The 24,124-nt window shown below is 43.4% G+C and overlaps 2 protein-coding genes and 1 long non-coding RNA gene across 4 annotated transcripts in view; 2 read left to right on the top strand and 1 right to left on the bottom strand.

Moving 5' to 3' along the window:
* Positions 1–1,794: 1,794 nt before the first annotated feature.
* On the top strand, positions 1,795–3,179 carry LOC309442468 (carbohydrate sulfotransferase 9-like; the record flags this gene model as incomplete). Its single annotated transcript, XM_082058334.1, has 2 exons — positions 1,795–1,888; positions 2,329–3,179. The coding sequence occupies 2 exons, from the start codon at positions 1,795–1,797 to the stop codon at positions 3,177–3,179; spliced, it is 945 nt and encodes a 314-aa protein (XP_081914460.1).
* Positions 3,180–12,687: 9,508 nt separating this feature from the next.
* Positions 12,688–23,924, bottom strand: LOC309442776. The gene is made up of 3 exons (XR_014184694.1): positions 23,811–23,924; positions 15,654–15,804; positions 12,688–13,309 (listed from the first exon to the last, which is right to left on the bottom strand). It is a non-coding gene; the product is annotated as an uncharacterized lncRNA (long non-coding RNA).
* Positions 23,341–24,124, top strand: part of ITPKA (inositol-trisphosphate 3-kinase A) — a 44,462-nt gene continuing 43,678 nt past the window's right edge. For both annotated transcript variants that reach the window (XM_082058972.1, XM_082058971.1), the window contains exon 1: positions 23,341–24,054. In XM_082058972.1, the coding sequence (XP_081915098.1) occupies positions 23,551–24,054 (504 nt within the window). In that variant the 5' untranslated portion in view covers positions 23,341–23,550. The remainder of the gene's footprint in view (positions 24,055–24,124) is intronic.

The following is a 24,124-nucleotide window of genomic DNA, read 5'->3' as shown; positions in this document are numbered from 1 at the left end:
GAGGGAACTGGGTTTGTTCAGCCTTGAGAAAAGAAGGCTGAAGGGAGACCTTATCACCATGTTCCAGTACTTAAAGAGTGGCAACAAAGAAGACAGAGACTCCCTTTTTACAAGGAGTCACATGGAAAAGACAAGAGCTAATGGGTACAAGTTACTGCTGGGGAGATTCCACTTGGACACAAGAGAGAGATTTTTCACAATGAGAACAACCAGCCATTGAAATGACCTCCCCAGGGAAGTGGTGGATTCCCCAGCATTGGACACTTTGAGATTCAGCTGGACAGGGTGCTGGACCCTCTTGTCCAAACTGGGCTTTTGCCAAGAAAGTTTGGACCAGGTGATCCTTGTGGTCACTTCCAACCTGGTATTCTGTGATTTTATGAATAATTAGTAATCACCTTAACTGTGTGAATTTGAAGATGTGCTGGCAAGGTTGTATGATATAATAATCACTCCTCAGCCCTGAATGGAAGAAGCCTTGTATGTAAGTACATTTTCAGCAATTTAACTAGTGCTGCCTCTGTTGTTGTCTCAGAACACCCAGGAAACCAGTTTCCATTACAGCAGCTGGGGTTTATGTACATCCACACTTGGGAGGAGTGGGGGCAGGAGGCACCACAAATAATTTCAAGAGTGGTCCTGTAAAAACAAAATAATTGTAAAAACAATCAAACATTCATTGTAAAAGCGAAACAAAAAAATGTTTAAGTTACATCATCAAGAAACCCAGGCACTGATGGGTTTTTTGCCAGCAGATTCAGGGTGAAAAACTGAAAAGCAGAAGACAGTGCTGTTTGACTTTTTTTGATGGTGCAGAATTTATGGGACAGAAATAGAATTTCATATATGCCAGTAGCTATGGTTTTGCACTTAATTTTGCTACTTCAAATAAAAAGTGATGAAAAGTATGCTGGTGAAGAGCCTTTCTAATGGAGGCAATGCAGTGAGATTGCACAAAGGGCTTAGAGAGCTCTCTCTAGGAACTGCAAAGGAGCAGAACAAGTGAGCACAGGAGAGGGAATACCTTGACTTTTGGACTCCGTTGGCCTTCTCTCCTTCTATCAGTGAACATGGAACATCTCTTTTTCTGTTGTTTCCTCTGCTGCTTCTATACGCCTCCTGCCATAGTGAACCATTTTGGGGCTCTTATGCTGCAGCAGTGATGGCAGCAACCATATATACACTGCAGTGTCTTTGGGAAAGATAGAATGGGAGAATTGATCTATCGTTAGTAGTTAGGATTCTCTGCTGGAATGTGGAAGAGTCTCTCCTGCAGTGAATATTGATTTATTTGTACAAAGTGGAAAGCTTCAGGGTAAGAGATGGGATAGGTCTGTTGAAGGTTACAGAAAACTTTGTATGCCCAGACTCCAAAAAATAAGGTTATTGTAATCCTAAATGAGGTTATTGTTACACAACACAAAGGGATAGAGAGTTTTCTTGACCGGAACACCAGCTTTAAATGAGAAGGGAGAAGTATTCGGTCAGTGTTACACAGTTCATTGTTCTGAGAAAGGGGGGAATTCTGTAACACTTTGAAATGGTTGAATTATTTGTTTGGTTGGTTTAACAGTATAATTGTGGTGAGCCTTCTTCATAGGAGAATTTTTACTTACAGCAAAGCCTGGGTTTATGGGGCTTAGAAGATCTTTCTGCTATCATAAATTCTCTAAGAGAATACCATATTATCTGTGTTGTATCAGTCATACAAAATATAACTTATGTTATCTTTCCTTGTTGACAGGCAGATTTCTACTTTAGAGATCGCGTCATCCCCCTTTCTGTGAAAATAATATGAACCAGAAAGTGTTAGTTTTCCTTCTCCCAAATTTTTTTTTTGGGATATTTCTTTTTGGGTTTTTCTGCAAGAGACAAAAAAATCTAACAGGTGAGTAAAGAATTTATCAACAGAAAGTCTTAATGTTTTCTAGAACCAGGGACACCTTTACAAAATGTGTTATAAAGTAACTACAGAGCCTAAGTGATAAACAATACCATGAAAATATCCAAGGCCCTGTTACTGTGGTAGATATCTTACCAGTGTATGAGAGGAAGAGTGACATTAGAAGTGTTAGAACATCCATCTTGCTTAGAGTAATATTGCTAACGTGTTGAAAGCATTAATATTAACAAACCTTTTACTAAGCAGGATACTTCATTGCATGGTTGTCATGGTGGAGTCCAGTGACACTAAACAAAAAATTGATTTTAGCATCTTCATTAGCTTTGCATGTAGGGAGATAGATTGAGTGCTATGATTGTCACAAAGAAAGACACTTACATTAGTCTAGTTCATACCAATGGTGTAAATTTCTTCCTTGGTTGCAGGTGTTTTTCCTGATCCCACTGCAGACTGGCTGGCAATTCAAAATGATCGCAAAAGCACACTGGCTTCTGTCTGCCTGAAGAACAACCTTCATAAATTAAGCAGCAAATTGGATTCTTATGTTGCAAGCCGGCTCTTCGTGGAGCACAAACATAAGTTTATCTACTGTGAGGTGCCCAAAGTAGGCTGCTCCAACTGGAAGAGAACTATTTTTATTCTCCAAGAAGACTTGAATACAGAAGCTTCTGAAATTGAGCATGACCAGATCCACCAAACCTCGGTGATCAAAAAGCTAGACAGTTATCCTCCTGCCATGCAAAAGGGATTTCTGAACAATTACACCAAAGTGATGTTCACCAGACATCCCTTGGAACGGCTGGTTTCAGCTTACAGGGACAAACTTCTGCACTCAGAGCCATATTACAGTATCACTATCGCTAATGAGATGAAGGCAATGTTCAGGAAAAACAAAAATTCTTCTGAAAAAGTGAGCTTCCAGGAGTTTGTCAGCTTCATTATATCAAGAAGGCCAGAGAGTCTTGACATTCACTGGAAACCCATGTTTCTGCTCTGTGATCCTTGCAACATTCACTATGATATTCTAGGTAAGTATGAAACTTTGGGGATAGATTCTGAGCATGTTTTGAGGGCCATTGGAGCACCAGAGAACCTGCAATACCCCAGCTTGAAGAGGTATAGTTCAGAGAAGCGAACTAGTGGTGCCATCACCTTGGAGTATCTCAGACAATTGAACTCAGAACAAATTGAGAAGATAATAAAAATGTATCAAATGGATTTTTTCATGTTCAACTACACTATGGAATACAAGGATTATTTTTCCGTGCATGACTAACATAGGTTAAACAAAGAACAATTTCCTTTGTACAAAATGGGCTGAACTTGGCCTCACAGCTGCTTGATAGGTGGTTTGGCAACTGACTGATGCTGAGATCTTACTGGTGTTTGGAGACATGGTTCATCATCCTAAGCACTCTTGTAACAAATCCCTGCCGTGACCTGTTGTATGGTACAGTACTTTACCTAGATGAAATTATCATCTTCTTGTTGGTCATTAATGGTATATGTTTGTTTCATGATGACTGTTTAAAAATGATAGATTTTGGTCTGTTGGTAAGAGATAGGGAAAGTATGAAGAATGTTTTCCACGATGAATATTTGTAGAGCACCGTTTTTTATATAAACAATTTTGATTTTTTTTTTTAGAAAATGTTATACGAAGCAATAAGTAATCTGCTTTACACTCAAACCACTCTTCATCTGCGAGAGCCTCAATCATGAATCTTGCAAAAAAAATCTAAGCAAAAATCTTCAGATGCTTGAAGCTGCATTACACAGAACTTAATGCCTCATTATATTTCCCTCTGGCAGTGATCTCACCACAGCCCACCAGCCTCATGCCTCAAGCAGTACAGTTGTCAGCAATCCAGCCAGGGTTTCCCTTATATCTCTTCAAAACCTTCTGAAGGGCAGATCTGGTGTTCACAGTGAATTTGCAAACTCTTTTCACCACCTTTGTGAGCATTATGGTCTGATTTAAGAGAGAAGATCTAAAAAATGTCTCTTTTAGGGAAGCAGTTAGAGGTACCTTCTGAACTGTACACCTGGGGTGGTGCAGGATCTAAAATCTCAGTGGAAAGGTGACTCTTACCTATTCTCCAAAAGCATTTACCACCCAGCCAACTGGCTGGCCTGTCAGCACAGGGAGGACAATGTTTGGTCTTTCCCCATTTGTGCCTGCTGGAGCCCATGAGCCCTTGGGACTTACCAGAGCATGGGTAAAGCTGGGTAACCTCAGATAACACATTTGTTCCACCTGTTGCTTTTTCACTTCACAGGGGACTGAGTGCAAATAGATTGTAGAATTATGATGAGGGGAGCAATGAAGCATGTGGGAGAAGCAACTCAAATCTTTATTCATTTCCTATATTCCTAGGTAGCTTTGTTTTTTGATCACTGAGGGGTCTATAACTGCTACTATATTTAGCATGAGACTTGTCCACTTTTTTTTTTTTTTTAAATCTATAGCCTAGTCACACTGAAAATCAATTTGTGAGCATATTAATAGAAGCAGGTTTTAGAAACTAATTGTGAGTATTAGCACCACCTTCAGGGGATGTCAGTCTCTCAGGACCTAACTTGAAAATCTCTCAAATGCACTTAGTTTCTATCAGCTATATCTGCAAATGTACAAAGGCTGGCAGGCTAGTCTTGGATCCAAAGTTGGCTCACAGCTTCTCACTACATGGAAAAGGACAGGGACAAAATAACTTAATCACACTGCAGCCACTAATCTATATAACTATTGCTGCCAGCAGCATGGCCAAGGGAGAGGGAAAAGGAGACTGGGAAAAATGGATGGGATGGGATTTGAGTCATGAGGGTTGTGAGGAGAGCTCCCAGTGCAGGGGGTGGGATGCAGGGGTGGTCCACCCCAAAGGGAAGATACAGTGACATTGTCTGGAGACAGTGCTGAAACCATGGTGACAGGAGGAGGCAGAGGAAGAAGTTCTCTGTGTTCCTCCTTGATGGCAGATGGTGCACAAAGCCAGGACTACCATTCAGTACATCTGGCAGCTCTTGCATGGCTGACTATTCCATAAATTGGCCAGCTTTGGCACAGGGAGGATCCAAAGCAAGAAGACCAAGCAAGAACAGCAAAACATATATTTTTTTTAATAGCTTGTGATTTTATGCAGAGTGATTAATGGTTCTGGATCTTATGCTCACCATCACCATATTTGGTGTCTCTACAGTGCTACTATGCTCCAGTACTGGATTGCTCACACTGCCCTGGAAGCCCTGTAGTTCGTGTTGAATTTTTTTTAATTTATTAATTATGCTGAGGCAGAGGAAGCCAGAAATTACTTCCATCAAAGTTAAGACTATGCAGAGGGATGCAGTTTCTCTCTCTCTCTCAATCTTTCCTGAATCAGAGCCATTGCCAGCTACGTGCTTCTCTTACTTTCTTTGCCAGATCATGCAGAGGAATAAGGGAATAAGATTTGCTTCATAACTTGCTTTTACATGATAGATCCCCCCAGACCTATAAGTTTCAGCAAAGATATTTTAACTTCCTGGCACCGTCAGCCAGCCTTGTAAAACTGTGACAGAGTTTGATAGGTGTCTTCGCTATCAGCACTCTAGTGTTAGCACTCCCCTCCAGCTGCTTGCTAGTAGATGTGCGTGGCTTTCTATTCTTATTTACTTTTTCACACAGGATCATATATTATTCCTACAATGTTGACAGAAAAAGGGATGGCTAATTCATTCATCACAACCACTAGTGAGTAACAGCATGCTCTCTGTTGATGCAAAAAGGTGTCTATAACTGTTCACAATGGACTTTCAGATTTGATATTTGCCTATATGGAGCTGTAAGTAGCACATTGCCCAGAACCACTGGCTGCTGTAATGCTGTTTAGCTAGTGTGGGTCTCAACAGAAAAAAAACTGCAGAGGACATGTGTGCTCGTATAATAACAGCTCAGGATCCACTGTCATAAACAAACAGCGTAAGTTGTGCATTACCAACACTAACAAAAGGAGAATAAAAGGCTGATATCTGTTGGAAGATAGAGAAAAAGGACATTACCCTATAAAGGATCTGGTAACATTCCCCTGCAGGTATCTTATAATGTTCAACCCAATTTAATGCATTTCCATTTCTGTGAACTAGAGAGTACTTCCTAACACCCACACCCAAGAGCTGCTGTGCAGTGGCACAGGAGCACATGAGAGCTCTGCAGTATGTTTCAGAGTTAATTAAAACAATGGTGACTTCATAAAAAGATTTCACAGCTTGTGAAGATGGGCATGGAAGTTTGGGCTGAGTTCAAAATATTAGTCTGTGGGAGAAAATTGCAAGATGTTCAGTAGTTGCATTGAGTTGGCTGTATTTTTTAGTGATAGTCAAGTGGCAATGTTTGTGGAAAACTCTGGTCTATAATATTTCCTGATGTGTGAGCAACTCTCCTTGCCCAGAGATCACCTTGTTTATTCCCCAGTTGAAACCCAAGGCTCATTCTACTGGACAGCAGTTTGCCAGTAGAAAGGGCTTACTGTTACTTTGTTCTTGATATTGTAATGTAAAAAAGTTGATGAAAACTCTGGACCTTGTTCTAGTCAGCCCACAAGAATTGCAATATACCTGTAAACTTTATGGTGAAAATTGTAAGATGACTGCTTCTTCATGGCCTGGGAGAAAGATTCCCCCTACTGTCTTCGCTGCATGCGTGCTGTCCAGAACAACGGCTCTACGCTGAGCTCACCTCTCTCCTGCTTTTGCCTAGAGAAGAACCTCCAGTGGAGCTTCTTTCCTTTGGGTGATAGCTCTAGGTGATGTTTTCCTGGGAGGAATGTGCATGCTTGCAGTTGGGAGCAGGGGTGGAGTCAGCATGATGTGGCTCAAGGCTCAGGCACAAGGGTGGATTCAAAGGCATAGGGCATGCCATAACTCTGATTTATTGTTAGATACCTGTGATATGGCCATTGCTATGTTTCATTTCTGATTACCTTAATAAACTGTAGTGAGTTAACACATTAATCTATTTGTTCATCATTCACAATAACATCCATTTAACAAAAAACCCAAGACTTGGAGCTGTTCCATGAAATCATAACAGAGGCCACACACTATTAGGCAACAACAAATACAAAGGCATTTGGCTCTGTTTTGGTACATTAATATAAAGCTGTCTCACAGGACATTTAAAGAATGGAAAGAATTAGCAAATACTAATGAGTGTTCTAGTTTGGAGAAAAGATGGAACCAAGCAGGGAAAGGCAGAGAAACAAAAAAATCTTGTAAAATCAAGTGTGCATCTTTCCTATAAATTGACCCATCAGCAGAGAGGAAATAAGAGAGAATTTTCCCATTCTCATGCATATCCTCACACACCCCCTTTCAGGATAGGCATCCAGAAACCTGACATCACACTTTCTTTGTGAAAGTATAACAGATCTGATAGTTGATCAGTGTGTGTCAGCAATGGAGATCATGTTACCAGTTGTTTCTTGAAGCAGGCGTTTCCTCCACTTAAAAGTGATTGTTCTGCCCTTAAGCAGTCCTAATTTTTCATACAGTTTTGAATGTGAATCTTAACAGGTAAACTGTGATTAGTGGTTTCTTGTTTCAGAGAACTTCCCAAAGCAGGACAGCTGTGAACAGAATAAAAGGTGTCTGCAGACAAACAGGATGAGCAATAAAACTTTGAGTGTTTGCTGCTCCACAAATGTGTCCTCTGACCAAGGGGAAGAAGAGGTAACACCACCCATGCAAGTCATTGCACATCAAACAAAATGCAGCTCTCATGGCTCACAGCTAGAAGGTGATTCTGTTTCTGCATTCAGACTGTTAACATGTCAAAATCTTTTAGCTCTATGATCTCCAGTTTTCTTAGCTTGTCTATCACAGAACAAGAAAAGGAAGAGGGAAACAGGAGAAGAAAATGACACATGCTCTGTGATTGTGGTGTAGGCCTGGCATGATTTCTCCCTGTCACAGCACTTCTTATTTCCCTTCCTTCCAGAATTATATGCAAGGTCATACTTTAGTATAAAACAAAAAGTTACTGAATTATATAACTTAGATAAATTAATGTAAAACAAACAAAATCAAAACAGGCAGAGAATTTAGCTGATAGATATGTCTGAAATTTCAGGAAGTCCTCTTGGAAGTTTTGACTGGGTATTGAATGTACTCAAGTGTGCAGTTACAATGCTGCTTCTAGTAAGAATTGTTTTTGAAGAAAGAGGTCAAGTGATAATAAATCTCAGTCAGTATACTGAGAATAGAATTCCAGCGAATCAGCAGACTTGGATGAGGGAATAGAGTGCACTCCCAGCAAGTTTGCTGATGACACCAAGCTGGGAGGAGTGGCTGACATGCCAGAAGGCTGTGCTGCCATCCAGCAGGATCTGGACAGGCTGGAGAGTTGGGCGGGGAAAAATGTAATGAAATATAACAAGGACAAGTGTAGAGTCTTGCATCTGGGCAGGAACAATCCCAGGTTCCAGTATAAGCTGGGGAATGACCTGTTAGAGAGCAGCATAGGGGAAAGGGACCTGGGGGTCCTGGTGGACAGCAGGATGACCATGAGCCAGCACTGTGCCCTTGTGGCCAGGAAGGCCAATGGCATCCTGGGGTGTATTGGAAGGGGGGTGGTTAGTAGGTCGAGAGAGGTTCTCCTTCCCCTCTACTCTGCCCTGGTGAGACCACACCTGGAATATTGTGTCCAGTTCCAGGCCCCTCAGTTCAGGAAGGACAGGGAACTGCTGGAGAGAGTCCAGCACAGGGCAACAAAGATGATGAAGGGAGTGGAACATCTCCCGTATGAGGAAAGGCTGAGGGAGCTGGGGCTCTTTAGCTTGGAGAAGAGGAGAGGAGGCTGAGGGGTGACCACATTAATGTTTATGAATATATAAAGGCTGAGTGTCACGAGGATGGAGCCAGGCTCTTCTCAGTGACAACCAATGGTAAGACATGGGGCAACTGGTACAAACTGGAACACAAGAGGTTCCACTTGAATGTGAGAAGAAACTTCTTCTCAGTGAGGGTAACAGAACACTGGAACAGGCTGCCCAGGGAGGTTGTGGAGTCTCCTTCTCTGGAGACATTCAAAACCTGCCTGAATGCATTTCTGTGTAACCTCATCTAGGTGTTCCTGCTCCAGCAGTGGGACTGGAACCGATTATCTTTTGAGGTCCCTTCCAATCCCTAACATCCTGTGATTCTGTGTGATTTTCACTTCCAGGATCCTTCTTGTAGCTTTTACTGGAGATGTACCAAAGCTTAGCTTTCTCAAATATTTCTATTATCCCACACTGTGGAGACATTGTTAATGAGATTATCCATCTTTCTGGGTGTCCCACCAAATGTAAAACCATTCAGCCACTCCTGGAGCCGAGAGCAGAACTTAGCACAAGTACCCAAAGCCAGGTGGGCACACTCCAGCGTATATTTCAATGATCTAGCGGAAGTATGGAGAAAGCTTTTTACCCACAAAACTATGACAAATATCGCAACTCCCACTTCACTTGATTGCATCATTCCTCCTTTTTTCCCAGATCCCTTCCTCAGTATTCACCTGAACTGCATGTATGGACTCCTGCTGAGTTCCCACAGTCAGGGGCCACCAAACAGGTGCTGCAGATGTTGACTTATTCAGGCGCAGGCTGTTGCCAGGTGCATGTTGCTGGATGTATTGCAAGTGTTGCAAGGAGGCTTTTTGTGTGAGAAAGTTGTTCGAGCACCTGCTCCGCAAGTGAGATATTACTACAAGGTGAGGTGTGAATTTAAAGTGAAGGAATTTTTGAAGGCATTTCTGCCCTAAAACCAAACTCAGCTTTCATTCAGATAGGTTTAGTGGGTAAGGGAGAAAGCTGATTTTGGGATCATCGACATCGTCTCAGAGGCCTCTGTTAATTATAAACCAAAAGAAACAGGAAATCCTCTCTCATGAAAGGCCATAATTCTCTGCAGGATTATATTTTGTTTACCCAGAGATTTGTCCCCAGGGCTGCCTGCATAATAAAGCAGCTCCTTGAGACTTCTAACATTTGATAAGCACAAAAAAGTAGAGTGACAGTTAGGAGAGAATCAACCTGACATCTGAACATTAAACAATTGGTCCTGGATGCGTTCCGTTCCAGAAAGACTGCACAAGTGCGAAGTAAAAATTGGAAACATCCATCAAATTAATATAAGCAAATTATTATCCTGAAGATTTTTGGTATTCAGTAACTGAATAATACATTTTTGGAAGTTTGAGATTGTGACTTTGGCTTTTTGGGGTTCTTGCTGCACAGCAACTATTGTTACAGGTAAGCCCTTTAGGTTTTAAATTTTTTTTTAGAAAAAGGCCACAGCTTTTATTTGTAGTGATATTCGTTGTTGCTGTGCAGAGCCACACACCCACTTAGCTGTATACCATGTCAGAATTTGGATTTGTTCACTAAATTCCTGTTGCTGTGCTATACACGCTGTGGAACTCTCTGTCTCACTGCTGGCAGCTGACTGTGCCCTGCGTGTTTGGCATTTGTTACAGCCTCTGCCAAGGGTTTTCAGTCTGCTCTGTTTTTCAGTTGTTTTTGAGTCTGACACAGATTTGGCCTCCAGATTCTGTAAACTGCAGGTTTAGGAATCTCTCTAAAGTTGTAATAATACATATGTTAAAAAAAGCTCCGAAATAGATGTTTTAACTGCCTATTTCTTATATAAACTGCTTTTAAAGTCTTTATATGAATTTAAGTCTTGCAGCCTTAGTAAAGACGACGTATTGCAATTCCTGTTTGCTTTGCCTTATTTTTTTCTAATTTTTGTTCTAATAAACCATAGATGTTATGAGTTTAGAATACTTTTCTGTCTCTCATGGCAGTACACTGTAAGGCAAAGGTGTAATCTGGTCCACCTAAAAGGGCCCCTAACTTGGGTACACAGTACTACACTCTGCAGTAAAAATTAACAATTTAAATTTATCATTGAAGGGGAAGGTGTCTATATTGATTATAATGTGGTGTTTGAAGAGTAAAATACATAAACAAATCAGTACATAAATGACTATTTCCTGCTGTGTCCCTCAGGATAAGGCATAGTCAATGTGTGCATCTCTATTTGGAAGCAGGGGAAGGATGCACTATTCAGTTATTGGTAATATTTTACAGGGCTGGACTACAGTGCTTTGTATTCTTGTCTGGCTATGCAGATTTCCATAGGACATTCCTCCAGGGTGGGAGACATATGAACACTGAAAAGCACAGCAACACTTTTTGATACAGGTATAGAGTAGCAAGGTGATTTGGATGTTTACACAGCATTACATCAGCCTGTCAGAGGAGTGAAGATGGCTTATCCTACAGCTATGGATGTGGAGTGCTTTCCACATTAGAATTTAGGCCAAAGAGGACTTACAACAAAATTTTTTGCTTCCAGGGTTAATACTCTCATCTGAAAAATAGGATTTGCTTGCTGTGGCTGTTGTGTGTTTGGAAAATCAGTCTCCTTCATTTGTGGGTCAGGTGTGTGCTGTGCACACTGACCAGAAAGAATGCCTCGCAGGCTGTGAGCTTCCAGCCCAGGAATTTCAAGTGATCATAGGCGGGAGATAATACAGATCTTGGAAAGTACCACTGTAGTAATTCAAGCATCTATGAGAATATATTCATGAAATGCTTAGCTCCAACAGTGTAGATGAGAGATAAGAAGAATTGCACTTTTGACCTCTAGTGCTTAACTACTGAGTGCTTGCCTCTCTTCAAGAAATGAAGAGCTAGCAGAGGTCCCCACAACACCTTGCACCTGGAAGAAGTGAACAGGAAAGTCTGAGTTGAATCCCCTTTCCAAAGTGTGCAAAAACCTTTGGGACACCACTGAGGGCTAGAAATTAAGGTCTCCTTGTCTCTTAAACTCTGCTCTGTAATTAAGTTTACATTTGTATGACCTACCTGTGTCAAAAGGCCTGGGCTGCCTGAAAACAACGTACTTCACCTTTTCTAGAAAAGTTTTTGGTGGAATTCCTGAAGGTGTTGGAATTAGCATTGAGTGCTTTTCCCCTGACATGTGTAACTGTTAATTCCCCAACAAAGGATCTCCTAGACATCTTAGAAAATGAACCTGAAGGGGACCTCAAGAGACTGCCTGTTCCAGAATTTGTTACCTCTCATTCTCTGGCTCATGGCACCAACGTCCTACCTACTCTTCACCACTAAACTTGCAGATTTTAACTCAGGGCTCTGCCCACAATGCCAGCTGCTTTCTGCAACTGGTCAACAAAGCTCTTCATCGAACAGCTTCACAAGCCATTTTTTTTCAGGCTTTGCACACTGGTTATGTTTTGCAGAACTTTTGTTCATCTTTGCTCTTCTCCTTTGAATTCTCTCCAATTCCATGTGGTCTCCACCTCTCCTGAAGCAAGATACCCAAAGCTGCATGTGATATTGTGACTTTGCAAGTGCCAAATAGAATGAAAGGATGAACTCAGGCATGTCACATAATACATTCCCATTTCTACTGTGAATTCTATATCACCCTTGTATTAGTGCATCATCTTTTGTGGTTTTATACTGAACCATGATACTGCATCCAAACATCCTAGGACTCGAGATGTGGATTCTAATCCAAGCATTTGTACCTGGAGCTGTTCAAGCTCTCCAGCCTCATACATCTAGACTTTTGGACGTGGGTTTTTGTTTTGTTTTGTTTTGTGTTTTTTGTTTGTTTGTTTCTTTGTGTGTGGGGGGTTGTTAGTTTTTGGTTTTGTGGTTTGTTTTGTTTTGGTTTTTGTTGTTGTTGGAATTTTTTGCTTGTTTGTTTCTGTTGTTGTTGTGGGGGTTTTTTTGCTGGTGTTTGTGTTTCTTTGGGTTTTGTCTTTGGTTGCCTTTTCTTTTTTTTTTTTTTTGGCAGCTGGCACCCTTGGAAATTAGACAGATTACAGTTTTAAACGCACATCTACCTTTGAAACGAGTGACCAGTTCTTCATCCAAGTTCCTCCGGGGCCATCTGGTGGTGATGTGTGAGCCAGGCAAGAGAGGATCACCCCAAGAGGTATTAGATGGCTGGTGTATTTCCGTTCTCGTATCTCAAGACTCTTTCTCTCCCTGTGTTTCTCTCTCCCTCTCCCTCTGATCATCTCCCTCTTTCCCTGGAACGAGTTTCAATTTGGCCACTAGTGGTTTTCTTGTGCCAGTAATTGGGTGGTTGGTTGTTGTTTTTTTTTTTTTTCTTTTGGCCTGCAACTGGGCAGGACAACACGGCCTTAGAGATTTGATTTATCAGCACCCTTGTTAAGCTATAAATGAACTTTATCGTTCAATGTTATATACAAATGAATTATGAAGACAGTTAATTTTCAGTTGCCTACCTTTGAAAAGGTGTGCTTTGATTAATCTCTGTCATTGTTTCAGGGAGACCTTTATCCATTCACCCTCTTTGAATAGCTCTTTGTGAGTTTGATCTTCATGTGACAATCTGAAAAACAGGGGGGGATATATGATTATGTATGAACATCTAACCAGCCATGAGGCATTTTCTGTGTGAAGTGCAGCTCAATTCCCCTATTATTACTCTCAGCCAAAATTCTGCCAATCTATTTAGATGACGAAACCTACAGATAACATTGTTTTCAAGGAATCCATATGCTTGTGTATCAAAGGGGAAAAGATTTTCAGGAGAATTACCAAAAACTTCCTGTGAGGGAAATGCAGTTCCTAGAATTAAAAGGAAATCCAGCAAACAAACACCCTAGACACCTCATGTCATTGTCCCTGGATCATCTCAGCTTAGAGTTTCCACTTCTAAAGGTGCATATGTCCTCATGAGGCAACTTCTCAAACTCTTTGACAAGTATTTTGATAACATTATAAGAGAAATAGGATTTCTTTTTCCTCCAACTGATACACAGAAGTTAATAAACATCACAACTAATTGTCACTATTGCCATCTTAAAAAACAAAAAGACACACAAACAAAATGAAATGAAACAAAAAAAACCAAACCAAACCAAATCAAAACATAGCTGAAAGCGAAGAGTCTTTTTTCAGGCTGATAACAACCCCACTAGGGAAACAAAGGTCTTCTCCTTGCAGTTTCAAAGAGTCTGTTGTTTTCCTTGCTTCCTGTCTGGTCCTTATGCAGCTTGCAAAATGGTACTTACCTAAGGCAACAATGTGTTGTATGTATGAGTAAAATACCCGTGACTTTTTTTTTCTTTTTTTTTTTTTCTTCTCTATTTTTGCCATTATGTTAATTCTCTGTTAATAATTATTTATGCCAGTAAAAGCATGGAGTATTTTTCCCCTAGTACTTTTGCAGGGCTATTTTGTTTATCACCATTTGTGAGGATAAAGTGTGCAACTAGTCCCATAGGAAAGATGAAACAGTGGAAAACACCGTATGTTCAGGAGGTTGGAGGAATACTTGATTGCTGAGCCACCTATTCTGTCAGAGGCATCAGAAGCATCTGCTGAAAGATTGACCACCTCTGGCTTATACTATAGTAATGTAGTTCCTTATGAGGAAGAATGGATGGTTTAACTCTGTCTTGCTTTCTGTGTCTTTTTCAACCAATCTGCTGTATCGGAAACAGAAACAGAGAGGGAAACCAAATCTAATGATCTGCAATCCCAGTTCAGCTACTGAAGAGAACTCTTTGTGCTCTCAGCAATGGCAGGAACACCAAAGACAAGTGCCAGATATTAGCTCAGCAAATGGATATGTCAGCATTAACTTTTGCAGCAGGGTCCTGGGTAGTTTATTCATGTACAGAATTGAAGAAACCCGTAATAAGAATGGTGTAGGAAATCTCAGAATTTATCCACTAGGCTGAAAGAGAAGACAGAGCAATTTATGTTCTGATTTAAAAAAAAAATAAGAAATTAAAGAGACAGATACATGGTCCTAGGGAAAGTAGAACTTCTTACGGTACCCATTATTGATTTACTTCAGCAGAAATTGAGAGTTAATATTTCTTTAATGCAAAAAACAGAGATTAATTTCCATGCAGTCTACTACCCACTTCACTTTTAAAGTAATGTAAAAAAATGTAATTAAAACTTCATGCATATTACCACAGAAAAACCTTGGAAGAACCAGACCTTAATCATATATTTTATATGTTATTTTATCTACTTTTTATATGGATTTCCTCTTGCAACATCTAGTACAATAGGCTGTCCATTGTGATTGGCTACACAGCATGAATGGTTATGTCATGTTTGCATTAGCAGCATCATTACGGTTACAGTGTTATCACTGCTTAAGTGTTCAAGAATCTTACCAGACACTTTTCAGAGGCTTTACTGGTGGTGGTAGTTTTGGGAACCTCTAGATGATGACAAAATATGGGTTCTCTGTTTTGAAGACAGAACCGCTGACCTAACAGTACAAACATGAAGCTTTGTTTTGGTCTTAAACACTGCCTGGGCACCAATAGCCTGACAAGGATTGGCACTACCAAAGCAAGCTATCCAGAGCTTGTGTGGACACACCAAAGTCCAGCTCCGCTGGGGCCGGGGTGGGTTTGGCCGGGGTGGGTTCAGCCGGGGTTGGTTCGGCAGGGGTGAGCTCGGCAGGGGTGGGTTCAGCCGGGGTGGGTTCGGCTGGGGCGGGTTCGGCCGGGGTGGGTTTGGCCGGGCTGAGTTCGGCCGGGGTGGGTTCGGCCGGGGCGGGTTCGGCCGGGGCGGGTTTGGTTTCCCGGCGGTGGAAGGACCCGGCAGTCCCCGGCGCTCGGGAGCTGTCCGCGGTTCTGGAACGCGGCGCCCGGGCCAGATGGACGGGCCGGTACAGAGGTACCAGCCTACGGTACAGCGCGCACCTGAGCAGTGAGGCTGGAAATGTTCTTCTCATGCTGTATTTTAATTCTGCTGCACTTCTTTTGATGTTCATAGATCACTCTTTTCCCTCACATGCTTATGATCGGCTGGAGGAAGTCATTACACAACACGCTCCTTTGCAACACTCTCCGCCTAAAAAACATGCCACATGCAGGTAGTGAAAACCCTTTGAAGACAGTGACAGTAAGCATGTAGTTATACTAGTGATCAATTTGTTCCTATGATTTCAAGTAAATAAAACATGTGTAAGTACTTCTCAGAGGCAAATAAATAAAAACAATGCAAAAAATTTTTTATGAAACAATAACAACAACAAAACAGATAAAACATTTCCTGAATATTTTTGCAAATTATTTTAATTTTTATTCTATCTTGTATTCCAGTTTTTATTCTATATTTCAGTTGATTCCAGAGGACAAACAATCAAGTCTTCTGAATAAAAATCCGTGTCAAGTTCTTCATCATACTGTGATTTAGTTTAAAAAGCTGGGCACATGTGTGTGCCAACAGACATGCTGGGAATATGCAGGAAAAAGTGAACATTATTGTAAACATATTGGCACTAATTTGCAATTATCTCATGGTGAAGAACATCTATATATCCTAAAAAATGCTAAAAGACATTCTAAGTATGAGTAATTTTGCACAAGTGCAAACTAGACCTTCATATTAAAGAAAAGCTGTTTGCACATTGCTTAGTAATTACTCCTTCTTACCTTTTCCTTAGAATACACTCATACGGCATCAATAATACCACTATAGTGTGCCTATGACTTTTCAGGATCTATTTGATTTTTAATGCAGCACTCCCAAATGAACTGGCAAAGCAAACTGTGTGGACAAAGAAATATTTTATGGATTAAACCTCCCCCCTGCCCTGACCCAGCTATGAAATTGTTCCATAAGAAATTACTATTGGGATATAAATTTTTTTTACCATATTTGTGTAGTAACATATCGTTATGATAAAAGCTGCTAGGGATGCTTTCTGTGGAAAACATTAGTTTCTGCTTTAATCTTTGTAAAAATCTAATTATTTCACACTTTCAGCTTTTCTCCATAATCTGGAAGGAGGGTTATAATTTATACTTTTCAATGTGTTAAAAGCGGAATAGCCTCTTGCTGAGATATCTTTTAATCAATTCTGACAGTGAAGAACCATGATTTGTTCTTTAAGTACACCCCTGAGTTGCAGGGTGAACATGTGAAATTAAACTTCTAGAAACAGTCTGCCTGTGTACACCATGAGACATATACCCTGCTCTTCTTTACACTATTATAAACCAGAAGTAAATCCACAGAATTTAAAGTGAGCATTACTGTAAGCACAGACGAATGTGTCATGATGCTCTGAGGATGCTATAAATGGCTAGCCAAAAATAACAGCTGTGCTTACTGTCCTGGGTTTGTCTAGGACAGAGTTAACATTCACCGGAAGCTGGGAGGGGACACAGGCAGGACAGCTGACCCAAACTAGCCCAAGGGATATTCAATACCATATGGTGCCATGCTCGGTATATAAACTGGGGGAGCTCTCCTGGGGGGGGCAGGTATTGCTGCTCAGGAGTGGGCTGTGCGTTGTTTTTCTGGGTGGTGAGTAATCGCGTTGTGTACCCCTCACTTTCTATATGCTTTTATTGTTATTATTGTTGTTGTTTATTTCTTTGTTTGCTGTCCTGTTAAACTGTTTTTATCCCAACCTGCAAGTTTTTGGTTTTTTTTTTTGTTTGTTTTTTTTTTGTTTGTTTTTTTTTTCCCCTGATTCTCGTCCCCATCCCGCTGTGGGTGGGGGAGGAATGAGTGAGTGGCTGCGTGGTACTTAGTTGCTGGCTGGTGTTAAACCACAACACTTACTTAAAGTGTAAAGTTAATAAGTGGTTTCGCTGGAGTAATTATGTTTAAATTAAATCTTCATAACGAAGCTCTCACAGTCAGCTCACAGGGAACTATGAGGAACGTGGTTGTTAGGGTGAAGTGTTACCTGTAATCATCTCAATCACAAGACAGCGAAACTTCCTCTTGTTTTGTTATGACATTTTTGTGTGGATTTTCTGCTAAAATGACAGTTACAGAAGATGATTTATTTAAGCTAAGAGTAGGCAAAATACAAGCAGAAACCATGAGAGTATCTCAGATGCTCTTCTACAAAGGTGCAGCCATGCCAGGGAGGGAGTGCACGGTTCACACATCAGACTAACAAGCCTGCAGCCAGCAATGCTGCTACTTGGCTGCTCCTTTTGGCACATGCTTCTTATCATGGAATAGCACACTCAGGCCGCTTCTCCTCCCCCATTTTATCCTATCCCCTGGATGTCTTTGCCCCCAGGCCAACAGTAAGAGTGCTAAGGAGAATAGTGGTGACAGGCTGAGAGGGAAGTGGGAAGGAAAGGCCTTATTCTCCCGCTTTCACAAGGAAGAACAGTAACTGTCTGCTGCACGAGATGGGGCAGATGTGGGAGAAATTTGTATTTCTTCCTGGGTGTTTTCCACTCAGTTGTGACCTCTCCTTTCTTCACCTCCCATGTAGCTCTTAATTCCCATAGTATTTCCCCACTCTTGTCTATAGAGTAATCATATAGATCTCTATATATGAGTAGACCGCTGTGAATCATTTTGATAACAGGGGTGCTGTATTATCCTCTTTCCTTGCTCCTGGCCTTATCCTTTTGTCTTTTCTCACCCTCATGGCTGTTACCTTATGATCTCAAACACTTGCAACCCCTTTTCCCAGGGAGCAGTAGCTTTTGGCTGTGCTTGAGGTATTAATATATTGTCTCCCCTGCTAGCTCGCCCTCTTGCATCTGAGTTTGTGAGGGAGCTAAATAGTTCTAGGGACTTCTGTTCATTGACTTGATTTGGAAATGTAATTTTAATTCCAGCCACGAGGGGACCTCCACAGATTATTGTGTCTTTCTTGCAGGTTCATCTGGTCCATACACTGAGATCTATATAATCACGCTCACTTGTACACTACATCTCCCTCCTAGCTGAGGATCTGTTTAAATCCCAGTATCCCTGCTAAGTCATCTCTCATATCCTTGGAATCTGCATCCAATTTATTCCACTGTTTAAACCAAACAGCATCTTTCCTGTCTTTACCCAGCAGCTTCAGATTTTCCTTTCAGGTCAACAACTTCCTACAGACCCTGGGTTGCTCAGGACTAATACTACACAGTACTAGTAGCTGAGCAGGGCTGGAGAACAGAAAAAGTTATTTCTGCATGTGCTGATCCACAGATTCTGGGCCAGAGACCCAGGGCAGGGGACACCTGAAGCACTGTTTGTGTCACTTCACATCTTAATAATCTAGCCACGGTATGATTTTTAAAATTGCTGCCTCAGTTACAGCTATGCTGCTTGTTAGGTAAAAGCAGATTCCTAAATCCTTTCTTTTTATGTCTTTCATTGAGCAGATGTCCAGAGTTTACATAAAAATTCTCCAAGCCTTCAGCATAGGGGAATTTGGCAAATAGCCTACAAAAATCTATCTAAAAAATTAAAGAGCTCACATTTCTTGCAGCAATTGCTTTCATATCATATAACCTAGGTTTGGAGACTCATCCTCCTCTTGCATGCTGTAGCTATGCACTTGGATAATTTGTTCTGGTTATGCTTGCCTGACAAAAAGAGGTTGTGATTGTAACATGCACTAACCTGCTCACTTAATCTATCAAGTAGCAGAGACAGCAACTAAAGCACCCAACCAGGGTTCCCAGCCCATTTGTAGTTGGTGACTAGCCGATGAAGCTGTCCACCCTCACTGCTACCATGACTCTGACAGCTACACCAGGCTTGCCAGCCAGCCCAGTCCAGAACCTGCTCTGCTCCCACCTCCTCTGTGCAGAGAAGCATCATCTTTCTGCAGAGTTGCTCCTGACAGCCCATTCATACCCACGGTTTTCCTTTTTCACTCTCCAGGTGGAGCTGTGATCTTCATTTCAGTCACTGGGGGGGAACCTTAGTCTTAGTCATGAAAGGCCTGTGGGTGAGGTGGAATCTTCCCTTAGGCCTGACCAGCTCTCAGGCCCATGTATTAATACCCTTCTCAAAGTTCTGAAAAAGGGTCTTCCTATACAAAAATCTAATAATATTTTTTTTTTCTCCCACAGTTAGATCCTGAAATAGATATTATAACTTCTTATAAAGGTTATCTTGCTTGTTCCGTTGCATCCAAGAGAGACATGTAAATCACAACTCTCAATTACTTTTCAGGTCTTAGGTGATGCTCAGGTTGGAACTGAGGGAACTGTTTCTCAGCATCACACTCTAAGCCCTCTCAAAAGTCTCATGTGGGCAATGAAGTATTTTATTTGTGCTAAGCAGACCAAGCTAAAATTCAAGTCTCCCCTCTAGATCATATCTAAACTGTTGTCTACATGAATCTTTCATATCTCTCAGAAGTGTCCATAGCATATTCTTTGCCTTTGTATTTTCAAGGCTTAGACACCCTGTGGGAATGCAAACCAAAAAGAAGTAAAATTAAGCCAAATATTAACAGTAACAATGTTTAGAAAGGGATTTAATGGGAATTAAATAGCCTTCTTTTTTTTTTTTTCCTTCCCATTTGTTGTTGTTGTTGCTTTTTTGCCCCCAATATAAATAAAGGCAGAAAGTTCTTTTTGCAGCAGGAGTGTGTGAAATGTGAAACCCCAGCAGTGAGACAGTGAGAAGCAATACCAATATGAATCAGAATGAAAGAAACAAAACTTTTTACCTCTGGAGGTGAGAACGTGATCTGGCGGTTACAGCAGCAGAGAGCAAATCTGAAGTGCCTGTTTCTGCCCCTGACTCTATATGTCTGTAGTCAACCCATTCATGGTCTGTACATCAGCTTACCCATCTGTAAAACGCATCTCTGTAAGGGACACACATCTATATCTTATCAGATCCAGCTCTTGCCAAGTGCATTGCTGACAGCCCTTTGCTGTCAGGAATGCAGGATTTCACAAGTGGAAAGTACAAGTCATTAGCACTTTGCCAGGACGCCAGCACCACTTCTTTCAGTTGTACACTTACAAGCAGATGGTGGTGATATCTAACTGACTGAAGAATCTCTTTATTCTCCTGGTAGCATCGAAAGACTTTGAGTTAAACTTACACTCTTTAGAGATCAGTAGCTCCCTAAAGCTGATATGCTATAAAAGCTGTCAACTAAACCTATCTAATCTTATCCAATCACCACTAATTGATATTAAAATGGCATTTTTCTATTTTTATACATGTGTTATGTAAATTACATGTATTCCATATATTTTTTCTATCTTCATTATTGAAATTAAAACATTTAAAATTATATTTTATAACAGAACTATTATCTTAGCCCTATGTGGAGTGAGTTGGTGGTCTCAGAATTGTTGCTGAGGTTAAGTTTTACTAAATATGGAAACCTTTAAAATGTTTCCTAATCACAGACCACAAATAATCCTGTAATTGCGGAATCAGCAGATAGAGCAACGGCTAAAAGAGGCTGAAAACTGAACTGTCCTGCCATGTGCAGCAGGGCTCCATTAAGGGCTCCTGTTTGGCCTGTGAAAGCTCACACTTGACCACTCTGCTGGGATTAAACCCCTTTTCTATCTTGCTTGTCTGCAGACGGAAGCTGTCACAGCTACAACCTGTGTGTGTGGAACCTTGGATACCCATTTAAAACTGGCCTCTGCATTTTGTGCTGTTATCATCTATAAATTTATCACAGCGAGTCTTCTAATAAAGTCCTCAATTATAAAATCATGCTTTTGATTAAACTATTATGACTTTACGTATGTATTAGGCTTTATCGGTTTTAATGTTTTGAGATTGCCTCTCTGCATTATAAAATTTGGAACTAATTACAAAGTTAGTAAGAAAAGCAGTGACTCTGTATCTTATTTCAGAAAGAACTTAAAACCATTCCAGTCTATCATGAAGGAATAAATACCCATGTACGGGTCCTTTGGTTTTCTCTTTGTTGGTAAAAAGCTGCACTGCCAACCATTTTCTTTGGCACTTTACTGCTAGTGCTTTTATATAATTTGGCAGTAGCTATCACCCCTGCCTGCCCCATCACAAAAATCTTGGCAGCTCCTTGGGAGAACTCCCACAACTGCTTCTACACAAAGAACTAAATCTGCCACAAGACTTGGCCATCTAAGCTGGAAATTCAGATTGTCCAAATTCCTGGCTAGGTACCACCTAATTCTAGCAGAGCATCTGAAGATACCTGAATTCTTCCTTACAAAGTTCCAGCCACCTTCCCGTCTGCTCCCGACCATTTCCAAGCTGTGGGCTTTGCGAGTAGCACGGCAGTTGCCTCAGGAGAAGGTAAGTTGTGTGGTTCCTATTGAAACAGACTTTTCCAAAGACTACCTGCAAGACTGGGCTGTTACACAGTAAACTGCAATCAAATAATCTGAATTAACTGAGACAGGTTAACAAATTATTTATAGTATCTCAGGGCCCAGGAGTCCCAGCCACAGCCTGGGCTGTGCCGCATTGTGTGTTGCAGGAGCACAGCCCCTTTCACGAGGAGCTCGCAGCCCAAGTACGAGGCAAGAGACAACAGATGGTGAGAGACAGATGGGAGAGTACAAGGAAACAATGAGATAAATGAGCAAAAACTAAGTTGAAGACTTTAGCATTTGGTTCCAAAATTATTAATTTTACTAATCATCTCAGCTGATGTAACCCTACAGTAGGACGTTTTTTTCTGTTCCAAAGGTCTTAATAGCTACAATTACAACACATGCTGCAGCCCAGCCTGGGTTACATTTTCGGTAAAGAGTGGGAGTTAAGCAGAAAAGTACCGAGCTGGGGGGTGTTATTTGCTGAAACTCATTCAGTAAAGGGGGCTGGGGTATCTCAGCAGCCTGGGGCTTAAGGCGACCTGATTAAGCACAGCTCAGTAGGTAAAGCGCTGACTGATGGAAAATTCAGGTTTTAGGAGGACGGCTCTGCCCTGCAGCCTCTGTCACACGCAGGCAAACCGCCGGAGGATGTTACACGCGAGACGTGAAACCCGACCAGCGCAGTCGGTGGGAACCTCCCGCTCGGAGGCAGCAGCCCGGCCCACGCAGCCCGGCGGGCGCGTCGGCGGGGCTCACTCAACAGATGGGTCACTCGCGCACAACGACCCAACGACCCAGTCCCCGCGGGCTGATGACAACTCAGCCAGCCCCTTGCCCCCTGCCCACTCCCAGGGCTGCCGAGGTCCCGCCATGGCAGCCCTCGCACCGGGGCCGGGCGGCGCCATGGGGGCCGGGGCGTGCGCCGAGGTACGTCCCGCGGGCAGCGCCCCCCGGGGGACACACACGAACCCCAAACCACCAATGGCAGGCCTGAGGGGGTCGGAGTCCCAGCAGGGCGACAAAGCCGCCCCCGCCGCTGGGAGGGGGCTCGGGCGGGACGGGCGGCCGGGGCGCTCCCGCGCTGCGCAGCCGCCGTGCCCGGGGAGCCGTTACCCGGCGCGGGGCGGCGGGCGCGAGGCAGCGGCCGTTGGAGCGGGCGGCGGCGCGCGCAGTTGTACGGCGGGAGGCGCCCCGCCGGGACAGCCCGAGGGCTCCGCCGCTCCCCGGGGGCCACCTCAGGGAAAGCGAAACCAAAAGGGCGGAGGCAGCGGCGGGGAAGGGGCGGGCAGGGTCTCCCCGCGGCGCTGCTCGGCTCGCTCCTCCCCTCACGCCGAGGCGGAGCGGGGCGGGGGCGGTGGGCGAGCGGGCGGGCTCAGCGCGCCCCCATGGCCCTGGCGCCGGGTCAGCGGGCACGGTAGCCGGCTCCGGCTGTCGCCGCGGGTGAGTCAGAGCTGCCCAGGGAGGGCGGGCTGGACATGAGCCTCGCCGCCGGGCTCCGAGCAGCGACCGGAGACTGAGCCACAAAGAACTTTCCCCGGCGGCGCGGCGCTCCCCTATGCACGCCCCGGGCCGTCCGCCCTGGGACGCTGCCCGGCAGGCGCCCGGCGCTGACCCCGCCATGGAGCCCCGCGCGGCGCTGCACAGCAGCCCGGACCTCAGCCGGGCCAAGCGTCTGAGCGTGGTGGAGCTCCGCTCCCTCTTCGAGGCTCGCTGCGCCGCCGTCGCTGCCGCCGCCGCCCGGCAGCTGCCCGACCCGGCGAAGAGGGGCTGCCGGCGCCCCAACGGGGTGCTGCCGCCCGTCATCCCCCGGCTCACCGTCACCGCCGAGGAGAGCGAAGAAGCGCAGGGCAGCCTCCAGGCACAGCCACCGCACCCGGAGAGCGGCTGGCTGAGGACGGACAGCTCGCAGCACCTGCAGTCCCGCAGGCTTTCCACCTCCTCGCTCTCCTCTACGGGCTCGTCGTCCCTCCTGGAGGACTCGGAGGACGACGTGCTGAGCGACACGGAGGGCAGGAGCCAGGGCATCGTGCACTTGGAGCACGGCGAGGACACCAACCAGGTAGGGGGGCGCTGGGGGGCGGTTGGCCCGGGACGCCCTGCCCCCCTCCCCGGGCCGGCGCCTCCTGCCG

The sequence above is a fragment of the Streptopelia decaocto genome (assembly GCF_964273445.1).
Source record: "Streptopelia decaocto genome assembly, chromosome: 7".
NCBI classification, from domain to species: domain Eukaryota; kingdom Metazoa; phylum Chordata; class Aves; order Columbiformes; family Columbidae; genus Streptopelia; species Streptopelia decaocto.
This window is presented reverse-complemented; position numbering and strand designations above follow the sequence as displayed.